Source organism: Dermacentor silvarum, chromosome 1 (genome assembly GCF_013339745.2).
Source record: "Dermacentor silvarum isolate Dsil-2018 chromosome 1, BIME_Dsil_1.4, whole genome shotgun sequence".
NCBI classification, from domain to species: Eukaryota; Metazoa; Arthropoda; class Arachnida; order Ixodida; family Ixodidae; genus Dermacentor; species Dermacentor silvarum.
Window position 1 is genome coordinate 319,713,143 of NC_051154.1, and position 16,981 is coordinate 319,730,123.

Genomic DNA, 16,981 nt, shown 5'->3' on the forward strand with positions numbered 1-16,981 from the left:
TCTTTCATCGGGCTTACGATGCAAGAGATGACATTTTGCCATATTGCAGCCGATTTCACAAACTTAAGAACTTCAGCTTCAAGTTTCTTTTCCATTTGGTTTACCTCCTTCCAGAACACTCGGTATCAATACAGGTCGTAGCACAAAATCAACGCCAAAACCACCGGGTCATAAAAAAAGTTGCTAAACGTTGGCATGGAATAATAGCAGCCGAGTGCATCATTTTGGTATAGTGTGCTTTTCTATTTCAAGCATCTTTCTTCAAGTGTCAAAATTGAAGTGAATTGTGTGGTAGTGAGAGCGCAGTGCGAAAATTTTCATGTCCTAGAACTTACTCTCTGTGCTCATTTTCTGTCCAACAACTCCAGAATCCTGCCATTATACAGCGTGGACTTCATCAATATTGAAACTGCAGCCTCAAGTGCCTTTTTTTAATGGAATTCGGGGCTTTACGTGGAGAAATCACGATTCAATCATGAGCCACGCCGTAGTGGGGGACGCCGGATTAATTTTGAACACTTTGAACACTTCCCCGCAGGGGCGTCTGCGCAAGCAGGCGTTTGGTGAGTTGCGCCACCACGTACCCGAGCACAAGAGGGTTGGGCCCTCCCGCGCTTAACCGTGCGTGGCTTAGCCGTGTCCGGGGAAAAGGGGATCCTGGAGGTTGAGCCGAAGCCGGGTGTTTGGACCTTTATGGCCCCCCGGCGGAGGCAACACACCTCTTTGGCCTCGGCTTCACGTAGACGGCACCCCCGGACTGACCCACCCGGGGGAAATCGGTAGTTGCCTTTTCCTGTCTCTCTCTCCAATCTTCGTCTTTCCCTATCAGTTTTAATCTTTCCTGTCTTCTCATCTTTTCCATTCACTTCAACTTTTCCTGGCGGCAAGGGTTAACCTGGTGTGGCTGTCCTACCTTGGGTATACCATGTTAGGTTATAGTAACGGCATACTGCTGGCGCTGTGCAGACTTGTTTACATGTTCTGCCACGTCCCCTTGTTGGGCTCCGTGGTGGGTGGCAGACGCCGTTGCCGAATAAACCACTTCTTTCCATGGGATCCTCAAACCCGTTTACAACCGATCGTGCCTCGAAAAGGGTACGCACCGACGCAACCTCGCTATTCTGGCCCAAAAATAAAGAAACTTTCCCGAAATTTCACGTCCTTCACTGTGAGCAACCATCTACGAAAGCTAGAGCAATTTCCCCATTTCTTGTGGCCAAGTGCCTAAAAGAGACCATTGGAGCTGGGTATAAGGCAACAAAAATGGCAACCGGAGATTTGCTCCTCGAACTAAAAGACAAGGAACAATACAACAAACTCGCACACCTCGTAGCCTTTGGTAACATCCCTGTTTCTGTAAGCGAACATCGAACAATGAACACAGTAAAAGGTGTAGTATCAGACGAAGACCTAATGACATTGAATGAAGAAGAACTCCTGGATGGATGGAAGGACCAAGGGGTAATCCATGTGCAGCGCATCAAAATCAGACGGAATGACAACGAAATCCCAACAAAGCATTTAATACTAACTTTCAGTTCAACTACTTTACCCGAGACTCTTGAAACCGGCTACGTAAAACTTAATGTTCGACCATACATTCCGAACCCGCGACGTTGCTTCAAATGTCAAAGATTTGGTCACGCATCCCAGAGCTGCCGAGGGCAGCTTATGTGCGCAAAGTGCGGCACAACCGGTCACTCTTCTGACGATTGCAATAATGACGAGGTACATTGTGCTAACTGCGATGGCAGTCACCCTGCATACTCCAGAGCTTGTCCAGCCTGGAAGAAAGAAAAAGAAATAATTACTGTAAAAGTGAAGGAGAACATAACATTCCGTGAAGCACGACAACGTATCTCCTCTTTATTCTTGCTCAAAACATCTTTCGCCGAAGTGGTGCAACGGGGGGCGGCACCACAACGGCATCTGGCGGCAGCCCGGACCACGCCTAGCGTGCCGAGGCCAACGCCACCCGCCCCTAAGGTGGGAGCAGCCAACGCTGCCCTGCCATCTCTCAAATTGTCCACACCAGTGGCCTCTACAAGCTCCGGCAGCAGCCAGGGCACCGCAGAGGCCCCAGGGGTCCTGTCGACCTCCGGTCCGGTGAGGACGAAGACTTCGTCGCTCGAGATGAAGTCTACGCGACGCACACATCGCTCTCTGGAGCGGGTGTCCAGTGCCTCGCAAGAGGCTATGGACACCAGTCCAAGCCAAACGGCGCTAGTAGCGTCGATGGAGCGGCGAGGTTCTCTCGACCGCTCCAAAAAAGACAAAACACCAATTACAGGGCCTAACAAAGGCTCTGTAAAGTAAGTTACTCTCCTCCCTTTTGAGACACACAGCACCTTTCATTTTCCTCAAACATGAACACAATAATGCAGTGGAATGTTAGGGGACTAATCCACAACCTAGACGACATCCAAGAACTTATCAATAAATTCAATCCAAAGGTGCTGTGTGTTCAAGAAACACACCTAAACTCCAGAAACACCAACTTCCTACGTCAAAATATTGTTTTCAGAAGAGACCGCGAGGATTCTGCCTCATCATCTGGTGGTGTGGCCATCATACTCGACAGAAGTGTAGCCTGTCAGCAACTTCCACTCAATACGGCACTTGAGGCGGTAGCCGTTCGTGCTGTACTTCTGGGTAAGCTCATAACCGTATGCTCTCTCTACATACCCCCACATTATCCTTTACACAAGCATGAATTTCAGTCATTTATAGATGAATTACCAGAACCTTACCTCGTTCTTGGCGATTTCAATGCACACAGCAGCTTGTGGGGCGACACGCGTATCGATGCACGAGGACGCCTAATCGAACAATTTCTTTTCTCCTCTGGTGCGTGTCTCCTGAATAAGAAGGAACCCACCTACTACAATCTCGCAAACAAAACGTTTTCTTCCATTGATCTCAGTGTAGCTTCCCCGTCTATATTTGCTGAGCTTAAATGGGAAGTTATAAAAAATCCTTACGGGAGTGACCACTTCCCGATACTGCTGAGATCACCACTACAAAACGAACCACCACAGGCACCTCGCTGGAAGTTGGATACAGCAGATTGGGAGAAATTCCAAAGTCTGACAAGTAGTATCTCGTGGTCTGACATATCTTCGCTGGGAATTGATGCTGCTGTCGAGTATCTTACATCTCTTATAATTGATGCCGCCTCTGAATGTATACCTAAAACAAGTGGTGCGACCTGCAAACGCCGTGTCCCATGGTGGAACGACGAATGTCGGAACGCACGTAGAAAACAGAACAAAGCGTGGGGCTTGCTACGGGACTCCCCAACTGCGGAGAATCTTGTCAATTTTAAGAAGATAAAATCGCAGGGCAGAAGAACGCGTCGACAGGCCAGGAGAGAGAGTTGGGAGAAGTTTTTATCAGGCATCAACTCGTATACAGATGAGGGCAGAGTCTGGAAGAAAGTTAATAAGATAAAAGGGCTACAAACTTATTCACTCCCGTTGGTAAACACACAAGGCGACAGTCTGGAAGAACAAGCTAACTGCCTGGGAGCACATTTTGAACATGTGTCCAGCTCATCCCATTATTCGCCAACATTTAAAAGACACAAGGCTACCATAGAAAAACAGAAAATAGAAAGAAAATGCACCGGAGACGAGGCATACAACCGGCCATTTTGCATCGCTGAGCTGTATGCGTCCCTTAGTTGTTGCAACAAGTCTGCCCCAGGCTCTGACCGCATAGTTTATCAAATGCTAAAACACCTTCCCCAAGAAACAAAGAAAACGCTCCTCTGCCTTTACAATGCTATATGGTCCTCCGCCAAGATCCCCTCTGCCTGGAAAGAGGCCATTGTCATTCCTATACTGAAGCAGGGCAAGGACCCTTCGTCTGCTTCAAGTTACCGGCCTATAGCACTAACAAGCTGTCTCTGCAAACTGTTCGAAAAAATGATAAACCGCAGACTAATACACTTCCTCGAATCAAACAAATTGCTTGACCCGTACCAATGCGGGTTTCGAGAGGGTCGATCCACCGCCGACCATCTAATACGTATTGAGACGCAAATTCGTGAAGCTTTTGTCCATAAACAGTTCTTTCTGTCTGTATTCCTTGATATGGAAAAAGCCTACGATACCACGTGGCGGTTTGGAATACTTCGAGACCTCTCACACGTTGGTATACGTGGTAACATGTTAAATGTCATAGAAAGTTATTTATCTAATCGCACATTCCGTGTTCGTGTGGGAAATGCTGTATCAAGACCATTTGTGCAGGAAACTGGAGTGCCACAGGGCGGGGTGCTGAGTTGCACTCTCTTCATCGTAAAAATGAGTTCTTTGCGTCTGTACATCCCAAGAAACATGTTTTACTCTGCATACGTCGATGATGTACAGATAGGTTTCGCCTCGTGCAATCTTGCAGTCTGTGAGCGGCAGACTCAGCTTGGTCTGAACAAGGTGTCTAAGTGGGCAGACGAGAATGGATTTAGCCTTAACCCACAAAAAACCACCTGCGTCCTGTTCTCCAGGAAGAGGGGTCTGCACCCCGATCCTGACATTGAGTTGCAGGGACAACGTGTGGCCGTAAAAACAGAACATAAATTTTTAGGTGTGATTCTAGATACGAAACTTACATTTGTGGCACACATACAGTATATAAGAAACAAGTGCATGAAAACAATTAATATTCTAAAAGTGTTGTCACGCACCGTTTGGGGTAGTGACACAAAGTGCCTTTTAAATCTGTATAAGAGCCTCATACGCACACGACTAGATTACGGCGCCATAGTGTACCATTCCGCTACGCCAAGCGCCCTAAGGATGCTGGATCCTGTACACCATCTCGGCATCCGCTTAGCCACTGGTGCCTTCAGGACAAGTCCTGTGTCAAGCTTGTACGTAGAAGCGGACGTGTGGTCGCTTGACATGCAACGTTCATACTTAAGCCTTGCCTATTTCCTAAAAGTAAATTCGAACTCGGAACATCCGTCCTTCTCAATCATAAATGATATGACCAGTGCCACACTGTTTAATAACCGGCCGACAGTAAGAGAACCCTTTTCACTACGTATAAGAAAAATTAGTGCAGAAATGGATATCCCACTACTTGAAAATAATTTGATGGCCCCAGCAAATCCAGTGCCACCGTGGCAGTGGCAACTCATAGAGTGTGATACTTCGTTTGTAGAGGTCACAAAAGACGCTCCAGAGGCACATATCCAGATGCATTTTCTAGAAATCCAGTTCAAGTACTCGTCCTGCACTCAGTTTTACACTGACGCTTCCAAGTCACATGCAGGGGTTTCTTATGCAGTAGTCGGCCCATCGTTCTCCGAGTCCGATGTACTGCACCCGGAAACAAGCATTTTTACGGCTGAAGCCTATGCACTTTTATCAGCCGTGAAGAATATAGGCAAGTCAAAACTCAAACGATCAATAATATTTACAGACTCCCTAAGCGTTGTAAAAGCTATCATGACTCTACACAGACACAAAAACCCCGTACTCATTGAACTGTATTCTGCTCTGTGCAAAGCATATATGGCTAACCAGCATATTATTTTGTGCTGGGTGCCTGGCCATAGAGGCATCGAGGGCAATGTTCTGGCTGATCAAATGGCCTCATCAACTACATCGCGAGCCGTTAACCCTACAGCTTCTATCCCTGCCGCAGACCTCAAGCCCTACTTAAGAAATAATCTTCGAAGCCACTGGCAGCGCTTGTGGGATGCCGAAACGAACAATAAGCTCCATTTAGTTAAGCCACAGATAGGTCCCTGGCATCCCGTTACGAAAATACGAAGAACTAATGTCCTATTCTCTCGTTTGAGAATAGGACATACATACGGCACCCACAATTTTCTTTTAACCGGAAATGACCCACCAACCTGTGGTAGATGTGGAAACAGGCTTACCGTGCTCCACGCCCTCGTGGAGTGCAGGGAAGCCGAAACAGAGAGAAAAAGGCACTTTCCTCTAGCGTACCGGTACTGTCTCCCTCTCCATCCCGCTATGTTTCTGGGTGACAAACCCCTCTTTAACACCAAAGCTGTCCTGGGTTTTCTTAGCGATGTTACATTGCATGTTATTTGCCCAATAGTTTCATAGCGCATCCTCTCTCCAGAGGATGCCGCTGCGATAGTAGTTTTGTATAGCACGCGTCTCCAGGCCCTTGCATTTCAAAGGGCCTGAAGAGGCAGTAATGCTTTTTGAAAGACTTATCAGTGATAAATTCTCATTTATCATCATTATCTTGCAATTTGTTCTTTCGTTTCATAGTGCACCTCATTAGCCATTGCCATAATTTTATTACATATATATTTTACGCATTTTACAGCGATTGTTTTTAGGCCCTTTTACAGCCACGTCACATCTACCTTTCGCAATTCATTGCTCCATTGTCAACTTATTAACACCGGCCTGGCGCTCTTTGTCCATACCTGGCCCTTGCGCCATTAAACAACATACATCATCATCATAATTTTGAACACTTGGGTTTCTTTAGCTTGCATCTAAATTTAAGTACGCAAGCATTTTGTGCATTTCGCCCGTATTGAAATTTGGCTGCCGCGTCCGGGATCGCACCCGCGATCTCAGCAGCCCAAGGCCATAGCTATTGGGCTGCCGCAGCGGATATGCAGCTTTATGCGACTAGTAATTTTTTCAGAAGTGTGTCCAGCCCATTCAGAGAGAGAGACAAAACTTTATTTTGATGAGGCACGGAGAAGCGTCGATCTCCGTGGTGGGTGGAGCCTTCAGTCCAGGGCCCTAGCGGCGGTGGCAGCACTTTCGGCTCTGGCGATAAGCTTTCGCTGATCCTCCAGTGCCGAGCTGGTCAGCACCATCTCCCACTGCTCGTGCGTTGCGTTTCGATTTGGGGAGTTATTGGGGATATTTTGGCATGCCCATGTGGTGTGGTAGAGGGTAGCTCGCTCTGTACAGAAAGGACAAAGGGGCTGATAAAGGGTGGGGTACATCGCGTGAAGGAGCGTGAGGTGAGGATAGGTGTTTGTCTGGAGTTGCCTCCAGGTCGTGGCTTCAGCTCTGGTGAGGGATGGGTGGGGTGGCGGCATCGTTCTTCTCGAAAGTGGTAGTGCTGCAGTATATCGTAGTAAGTTTGTAGTGTGTCTGGACTTGGGTCTTCTGGCGTCTCTTGCAGTGCCCGGTTGCAGTGACCTCGGGCTATCGTGTGTGCACGATGGTTTCCGCTGACGCCTTCATGTCCCGGTGTCCAAATTATCGTAGTGCGGGGTATTTCGTTGAGGCGATGTAGAATATCGCATGCGATATTATGTAGATGGCCGTTCGCGTAAGCTCGACATGCTGATTGACAGTCTGTAAGAATATATAGTTCTTCGTTTTGTCTCGATGCCGAGATGGCGAAGGCAATATCGGCCTCCTCGGCTGCGGCGACGTTCTGCGTACGAACGGAAGCGGATACCAGTTCTTGCTGTCTGTGTCCAGCCACGCTGATTACCATGCCCTCTCCATTCGGGTACATGGCCGCATCTGTCCAGCGAGCAGTGGAGCAGTGGAGTGGTACAAGTAACAGCGTTTTTCTCCGTCCATGTAATACACGACGAAAGGCACTTCTTCCCCTTCGAAAGTGATGAGAGCCGAGTGGGTAGTACCTAGCATTCTCGCATACAGGACTGCATGTCCTGGCGCGTAAAGTCCTTCCATCAGAGTCCTTACTGAGGTTCCAGGGGTTATGCCGTGGATGACACCTTTGCCCGAGTTGTCAGGCGTTGCTGCGTATGCGGTGACTGCGTATTCTTTCTCTCCAAGTTGTAGAGATTTGATTCCGATTAGCTTGATCGCGTAATCTCTGTCGGGTACGCTCCCGATGGCGATGTTTTGTTGTGGCTCTATTCTTACGATCATGGTTTGCGTGCACGTTCCGATTGGCTGATTACTCGCCCTTTTGATGCTGTTGGCGATTTGATCCGTCTGCCACCTAGCAAACGTATAAGTTTCTCGAGGGCGGAAAATCACCTTGTAATCATCTTTCGGTAGCGGAGGGAGTCGTCTGTGCACCGGTGCGGATGTCGGTTGGGCGTGTTGCGTCTCCTGTGTCTTAGTTGACATAGATGTATTTTCTGGTGTTTTGCTCGGCGTCCATTTCGACTTCCTACTCTTTACTGTGATCCATGGATCGTCATTTTTCGGCTCTTTGGAGGATTCTGACGTTACTGGGCCATTTTCTGACGTGTCCATGAGCACGTGCTGCTGGGGCGGCGTGTCCGCGTCCATGCTGTGTGCCAAGCGAGCGCTAGCCCTAGCCGTACACGTCGAAACAAAAACGTCGGTAAAGTCCGTAAGATTTGGTGGACTGGCCTGAGAGTGGTCTCGAAAGATGCCTCTTCACTTGCGGCGCTGGTTGACGTCGGTGTCAGGTCGATACGGCAAGTAATTCAGCAGATATTGAGGTGAAAAGCAGGAGCCCATGGGAGGCGCGTTCGCATAGGCCAACCTCGTCGTCTTCTTCCCCATTCAGAAGAAATTGCACCTGTTGGGGCTTACGCTGTTACCTATCAACAATCGCCATCCATCTAGCGTGCATTTTCTTCAGGACCAATTAGGGCCACGCTCGTAGTGTTTTCAGCTCATGAAGGGCACGCACGTATCGATGTGACACAGTGATCCGGACATGAAAGTGGCATTTGAGTAAGTCAAGTGAGCGAATTGCACGTAAGACTGACAAAGACTATTGTTTGGGGACAAGATATGTAGCAAATGACGTTAAATGTTTTACAACAAAGTTAAACTGCATTTCACAGATCAAAACAACCTAATAACATTGACATTTGCTTTGTGAACGGTACGTACATTCAACCGCAAAAGTTTACGGGGTGTCGTTTGCCCTGCAAATGTGAATGACTGCTCCGTTAAGGCACGTCACTTCTAATTTAATGAATCATTGTGTAGGTGGCGAAGGCTACTACATGCTGAAACGTTTAATTTGAGGCTGTGTGACCACGCTTCGCAAGAATTAAGCTTCATGGCAGGTCCTGCGTCCCGTAAACTATTGCGTTTGACGGTACGTGCAGTATAGCACTGTAAATGGCGTTGTATGACTTGTGAAGTGTCCGCAAAATAAATTTTACTGCTATGGGGCACACCAACTGGCGCGAGAACTCACATTCCGCGTCTGCGGTCCGCCCCCTCGCTTCAACCCAGCCTGGAGGGATTTAGACAACAAAGACCCGCTTGTATCATACCACGAAATCACTTCAAATCATAGGTTAGCACGAAGAATTTTTCCTCCTCCTCACCAAAACCTCAAGAAAGCACAGGACGTCATTTACAGACAGTTGCAGACTAGGACGTACATCACACCAACAACACTAAGCAGGATCAATCCAGACTTTCCTACTGCATGCCCACACTGCGGCCACGAATACAACAACTTCGAACGCATGCTCTGGCTGTGCCCTGCCAACGCGGGCACGGACTTTCCTGACCAGTCCTCCTGGGACTCAGCGCTCAGAAGTACAGAGCTCATCGCTCAGCTCAAGGCTGTCCAGAGGGCCCGGGCCGTCGCCGAAGGACTATGTCTACCGGCCCCGACCTGGGTGGAGCCACCGGATAGATTGGCGGGGCCTCCGGCCCCGCTTTAATTCTTTCTCCTCAGGACCTAAATAAAGTTCGTACTCACTCACTTACTGCTATGGACCTCCAGATGAGTTCACTGTCGATCTATAAGACATGGCCGGATAATTTTTAAAAACATTCTCAGCGCGGGACGTAAAAGCTGATTTGTTATGTCGGAACAGAGCGGCTGCTAAAGGAGCACGACTGTATGACTGCAGTAGCGCATGCATCAGCTCCAAAAACAGGTGATCAGAAGCTGCGTCGAGCTTTAACAGAAATCTTTTCACGAGCAGCGATTGTAGGTAACATATACTACATGAAGAGGAAAATAATGACCGACTCCTGAAAATGTTGCTGGTGTGTTGTAATTGGTCCGGAGCGTTTTATACGCAAATAAACTACGACAACACAGGCCAGCTCGGTGACCTATCTAACTTTCGTCACAATTTAGAAATCCTGCAACAAAAAGCTCTTCCTTCGGGCATTTCACCTAAAGATTTTGGCGTGCGATGATGATTTAACTGGTTAGGCTGGTGGTTAACTGGTTAGGTTCACGAAATTAACACACTGACATGTTTTCTTACGACTACCTACGACACTTCGTGCCACTGCGTGCCACTTGTGTCAACTGTAAAAACACTAAAGTGTAAAAAAATGCGCGTTCCGAAAATTTGCAGCTGCTTATATTCCAGTGAAAGTAATTGATCTGAAAGGAATAAACACAAAATAATGTACAACGCTCTTGAACTGGAAATTTTCAAGGCTCATTTGTGTGTCAACTACGGTGGACGATGCATCTGACTCACTAAAACAGACCCAACACATGGTTTGTGCACTTTTCCGACATGTCAATTAAAAATGGTCGTTCCAATGATATTGAATATCCTTGACCCAGTCTTTCTCAAAAGCCTGTCGGAGAACTGAGCAGAATATTCGCAAGGTCGCTGTTCGTAAACACGTCGCAGAATCAGATTAATTAATCGAGTAGCCTTATATAGCGCTAAAGTAAGGATGAACTATAATAAAATCACATACAAAAAGCACATTGCAATTTCAAATGCTTCTTACACGTCCTGCTCAAGAAACCATCCGTGAAAATCAGCCGGAATTGAGGACGGGCAGTCAAACTCTGCAAGGGCCAGTTCTTTGAATGTTTTCGCGTCCAATACAACCAGAGCGAGCTTCTTCTCGTCTTCCTCGTGCAGAAGGGAGCTTAGGATGACACCATCGTCTTCCTCAACAGCGCCTGGACGCGCTACGAAGACAGGTTCTGAGGGGAACCATCCTTCTCTTTCCCAGCGCATCCAATCGCCCGTAGTGACATCAAGTTTGGAGACGAACGCCCTGTGTTCTTCGTCATCGACGTTGCTGAGGCTGTAACTATACTTGTATAGTTTCCCGTTACGACTGTGGTTGATTCTAGGAAGTTCCCCGCGCAGCTTGCCCTTGGCTAGTTCCCGAGACTCGATGATAACACGCTCGCCTGGACCTCGATTCAGAGGCAGCGAAAAACGGTGCATGTGTCCCATCTTGAACACGATGGGCTTCTCCACCGTGTAGTCGAGGCTCCGGATGATGCTGTCGTCGTCGAAACTTATTAAGTCGACCACGAGTTCGTCATCCTGTTCGAAGGCGTTGATGTGGTGGAAAGTGAAAAATGCGGCAGACTCAAACACGGCGGGGTGAAGCTCTCCCGTCTTCTTGTTGATTACGTGAAAGCGGACGTTCTTCTTGGCATCAAACTTCAGGGCGTTCATGTAGGCCGTGTAGCCCAGGTACCTCGACGCGAACATGGAAGGCAGGTGCATGGAAAGAGACTGCTCCAGCACTACCACCCACTTTTCGGTCATTCCGAAGCTGTGGATGTACGGCACAGATATCCGAGATTGCAACGGTATCGTGCCTACGGCTCTGACACGGTCCACCGAGTTTTCGGATCCACCGGGAGGAAAGTGCACAAGCACGAAGGAATTACGCGCACCAACGTGCGTACCGATATTGTACGTAGCACCGTCATCAGGGTCCAAATGTGGGTGGGCGGTGGCCATGTGCACGGCCACCAAATCTCTCAAGGTTTTCTTCTCCAGAGTCTCCAACGACGCAGGGTCCACACGAGTCATATGAGGTGTCTCCGTAATGGCGTACACCTCGTCTCCCACGGGCATCACGTTCACCAAAGCGTTGTCCGTCAAGTTCACGGAGAAGTACGACGCCAACAGCTCGAATACGGTGGCACAAGGGTCAGGATGCGCCACGGTTCCAAACTCGGAGACAACGATTCTGTTGGCCCTCCGGTTGCGTACGTATGCTTCGCTTCGCAGGAAGCGGTTCTGGTAAAGCACTCGGCCATTCTCGATTGTGAACTGCCTCAACAGAGCGGGGCCGTCGAATGCGTGGTTGTAGTGATCGGGGCCAATCGAAGACAGGCCTGGACCGTTCCGTAAAAGCCGACCTTGTAGCCAATCGGGCAGCTCTCCTCGTAGCACGCCCGTGACCGGCTCCGAAACTTCGGGCGCGCATGAGCGCCTGTAAAACTTCCTCGCATCGATGCCGGGAGCCGATGACGCTTCCTGGCTTGCTGCCATCGCTGGCTGCCGCCCGCTCAGAATGGGAGAGAAACACTACGCGGCATAGCGTTTGGGCTGCCAAGGACGCGTGAATCCGGTAACGGTGGCGAGAGTGTTGCGCAGAGCCGGACGCAACAGCTCCACGTCCCTCTTTTGCTAGATGATGTGCTTAAGAGCCTTGTGTGTTTCAATAGAAGGAGAGCGAGCAATGACCGCGACTGAAGTAGAAGCCAATGTCCTGACTCCTCCCCTCTGCTTTAGAACCCGTCATGAGAGTACCCCGTCACTGTTCGCCCTGCGCTCTCAGAACCTTATCTAGCTACCGCGGCCTTGAACCTCGTAGCTTTCACGAGGATGTCGTTCTCAACGCTCGGTTATGTGGGGCGGCATCCACGCAAACATCCATCCACTACACAGTCTTGGCTTTGACATGTTTACGATTTTGTTCTGCGCTACATATTAACACAAGAAAGTGCACGGCCAAGCAGGTCGTTCCTAGAAGCGTGCAATAAATTTTAGGTTGCCTGCATACCAGTGATTACTGCGTGGTTTAGTATTTAAAAGAAAGAACTACATCAGTGTAAATGATATTTTAAACTGCAGCATATTGAAAAGACGTCCGACGAAAGAATAACGAAACAAATTTTGATTCCGTCTATGCTATTTTGCGCGTTATGTAGGCACAATATTAGCAGTTAAGAAGCCGTTCAGATTTTAATCCTGCTGTATACATCACCGTAACCACGCGGTATCGTAGGTGTGCTCACACGGCCTGCCTGTGTAATGAAAATATCGAGTGGAACAACACTGGCATTGGCCAATTTCTTTTATTGAAATTCTGTGTCAAGACAGAGGCAAGGAAATGCAGATTAACGAGACGCCCGTGTGGTTACTGTATACCTGTCCCTGAGGTAGACGGGATAAAGTGGTGAAGAGAGGTAAAGCTACAAGGAGAGCAATATTAAATGTATGTGTACTAAACATAAATATTCCGCGCTCGAATTAAAAAGACACACATGCACACACATTGAACTGTACGTTAACATTATCATGGAGATTACTTTAAAATGTTGTCTTTTACAGGGGTGTCCCAGCTAACTTTAGCCTACACCTTAAGAAAATCGGTACAATACTGTATGATGAGACCTACGGCGTTCGGTCATCAGTCCTCTTCCGCCACCAGGATAATTTTTGTTCGTTGATTATCCAGCTAATTAAAGAAGGAGAATTCAAAAGGTTATCCCATTTTTCAATTCCGGGAATGACTTCCGATGGGAAAGCTGTTTATTGCACCCTAAACATCCCCATTCAGTCGTTATTATTTTTTCCTTGATTTACTCATCGCCCATAACATATGAAATGTACCGCGTGATTTCGCGTCCACGCGCAGCCAGAGCAGCGGCCCCAAAAGTGATTTGAAGAAACCAACTCCGCTCATTTGCGGTCTGACTCGGCAGCTGCTTGGCCAGTGCGTAAGCGGCAAACGCCACGTGGCACACGCAGGTCGCTATCGACAGATGCCAGTGCCGACATCTTGCCACTTACAGACGGCGGCCTAGTCAGGCACTTAGTTCCTTGAAATCACTTGCGAGTGTCGCGGCGCGCGGACGGGCTATCACGCGTGACTTTTCACATTTCGCGCACGGTAATTCAAGCGCGGAAAAAAATAATGACGAAGGACATAGCAGTGATAAATTCTACTGAATTGGTTATTTTATGACACAATAGCAGTATTCTCATCGGAAGTCGCGTTCCGAAATCAAAATGTAAGAACTTGTTTACATTTGATCTTAGCCAAAAGGCCGAGAAGCGATAAAGAACTTGTTTAAGTAGTCTTCTCCAATAAGCCGGATAATTAGCGCACAAAAATGATCCTGGTGGCGCAACAGGACTGATGATCGAACATCTTAACTCTCATAATCGTATATATTGAAAGCTTTTTGAAGAGCTTCTAACGTTATCTGGGACGGCCCGTATGTGGGAGGATCAAGCGCGCCATACGAAACCACCCCTTTGTAACGCAGTAGACGATAATCGTACGATGGAGCAGAACAGCAGATAAAAACGGAGGGACTGCCAAACAATGCACAATGTTCTTTTATCTCGAAATTACACTTGAACGACGCACCATAAAGCGAAGGTCGAAATCACTTGCCTGTTTTGGGGGCGTTATAGAGACTTCAGATATGCCCTGCCGCAGCTACGGCAGCCGCAGTAACCGCCGCTCAGTGGCTGCGGCAGTCTGCTCTTCAGCACACGATCGCGGGTTCGATTCGCAGCCGCAGCGGCCACATTAAGACGGGGGCGAAAGGCACTAACTCTCGCGTACTAGGTTGACACGCACGTTCAAAGACTCCGGGGGCTCAAAATTATTCTGTAGCCTCCTTCAATACAGCCTCTCTCATAGCTCCATTGTTGATTTGTGACGGCAAGCCAAATAAATAAATAAATAAATAAATAAATAAATAAATAAATAAATAAATAAATAAATAAATAAATAAATAAATAAATAAATCTCATACACCAGATGACCCTTAGTCAAGGGACAGCGAGGACGCTTGCCTATCGGCTTCGCCAGAAATAGGGCGTGTTGGTGACACATGATAATTGCTGCATCATTCGGACTTAGCCGCGATAACTATCACATGGAAACATCATATTAATGAACTTCATTGAAAACAAAACATATTCATTTAATTCAAACTTCACTTACCTGATGCATGTGTATCCAAGCCTTTTGTGAAGAACAAAAGCTTGCTTATGTGGAGCATTCAAATAAAACCTGAACCAATGCGCGTCCAGCGTTTCGTTAGAATTTGAGAGAGTGTCACGCAAATATCAGTAACCTAAAGAATCATGCGAGGAAAAAAAATACAGGTTATCTTTATTTTCACTCGTGTTTTCAAGAAGACGTTACTAAGGAATTGCGCGATCATGCATCTTGGTGTTTTAGGTTGAAAAACTGTTAAAACGTCTTGCACGCTTGATGTTCCTTTCTCAGCTGCTCATGGTTTGCCGGGTGACCCCCTACACATGTCACTGTATCTCAAAACAATGATGTTATATAGCATAAATTTGCCTCATAGTGAGTTCAATAGACCGAAACCAGGGGACCAACGTTACGAGGTTTCATCTATCCTTTATATTCATTGCACATGATTTGCAACGCGTACGCGCAGCAACGGCTGCGCGGTGCACATGGAGGTGCACATATATCCCCCATCGGGTAAAGCGGGGCGAGGCAGTAAACTTACCCAAAGTCTATTGAGGAATTTTACCAAGGCAGGTAATTTACTGGTAATTTTCGTCACAAAAAATTAACAAAAGGACTCCAAAGAATAACAGTTGTTAAGGTGACTAAAAACGCGCTATATTAAGCGATTTTCTAGCAGAGTCACAAACACTGGCACACAGGGAACCCTAAGCATGATCCCTTCGAAGTCAGTGAGGTCAGCACAGAGCTCAGATAATTTTTTTTCGATTTTTCGTTTTATTTTGTATCATCACCATCATCATCTGCCTATATTAATGTCAGCTGCAGGACAAAGGCCTCTCTCTGCGATCTCCAATTACCCCTGTCTTGGGCTAGCTGATTCCAACTTGCGCCTGCATTTTCCTAACTTCATAACTCCACCTAGTTTTTTGCCATTCGTGACTGCGCTTCCCTTAGCTTCATAACTCCACCTAGTTTTTTGCCATTCGTGACTGCGCTTCCCTTCGCTTGGTATCCATTCCGTAACTCTAATGGTCCACCGGTTATCCATCCTACGCATTACATGGCCTGCCCAGATCCATTTTTTTCTCCTAATGTCAATTAGAATATCGGGAATCCCCGTTTGCTCTCTTATCCTGACCGGTTTCTTCCGGTCTCGTAACGTTAGGCCTAACATTTTTCCTTCGATCGCTCTTTATGCGGTCCTTAACTTGTTCTCGAGCTTCTTTGTTATCCTCCAAGTTTCTGCCCCATACGTTTGTACCAGTAGAATGCAGTGATTGTACACTTTTCCTTTCATCGACATTGGTAAGCTCCCAGTCAGGATTTGGCAATGCCTGCCGTATGCACTTCAAACCAATTTTATTCTTCTGTGAATTTCCTTCTCATATAAAGGGTCCTCCGTGAGTAAATGACCGAGATAAACGTACTCTTTTACAGACTCTAGAGGTTGACTGGTGATCCTGAATTCTTGTTTCTTTCTAGGCTATTGGACATAATATTTGTCTTCTGCAGATTATTCTTCAACCCCAGTTTTACACTTTCTCAGTTAAGGTCCTCAGTCATTTGTTAAAATTCGTCCTCAATGTTGCTGAACAGGACAATGTCATCTGCAAACCGAAGGTTGCTGAGATATTCGCCGTTGAACCTCACTCCTAAGCCTTCCCAGTCTAAGAGCTTGAATACTTCTTCTAAGTATGCAGTGAATAGCATTGGAGACATTGTGTCTACTTGCCTGATCCCTTTCTTGATAGGTAACTTTCTACTTTTCTTGCCGAGAAGCAAGGTAGCTGCGGAATCCTTCTAGATATTTGCCAAGATATTCAGGTATGCCTCCTGTACTCCTTGATTACGCAATGCCTCTATGACTGCTGGTATCTCTACTGAATCAAATGCCTTTTCATCATCTATGAAAGCCATATAGAGAGGTTGATTGTATTTCGCAGATTTCTCGATGACCTTATTTATGACATGGATATGATCCATCGTAGAATATATCCTCCTAAAGCCAGCCCGTTGTCTTGGTTGACTGAAGTCAAGTGTTTCCCTGATCCAATTGGAAATTGGATCAGGGAAAAGCAAGCTAATGGGTCTACAATTATTCAATTATTTAACGCATCCCTTCGTAT

General features: G+C 47.2%; 1 protein-coding gene across 1 annotated transcript in view; it reads right to left on the reverse strand.

Annotated features, from left to right (window-relative positions):
* The window catches only part of LOC119442747 (beta,beta-carotene 15,15'-dioxygenase), a 35,964-nt gene extending 23,797 nt beyond the window's left edge, over positions 1-12,167 (reverse strand). The window contains exon 1 of the mRNA XM_037707750.2: positions 11,062-12,167. Coding sequence (XP_037563678.2) covers positions 11,062-12,157 — 1,096 coding nt within the window. The 5' untranslated portion in view covers positions 12,158-12,167. The remainder of the gene's footprint in view (positions 1-11,061) is intronic.
* Positions 12,168-16,981: the final 4,814 nt, after the last annotated feature.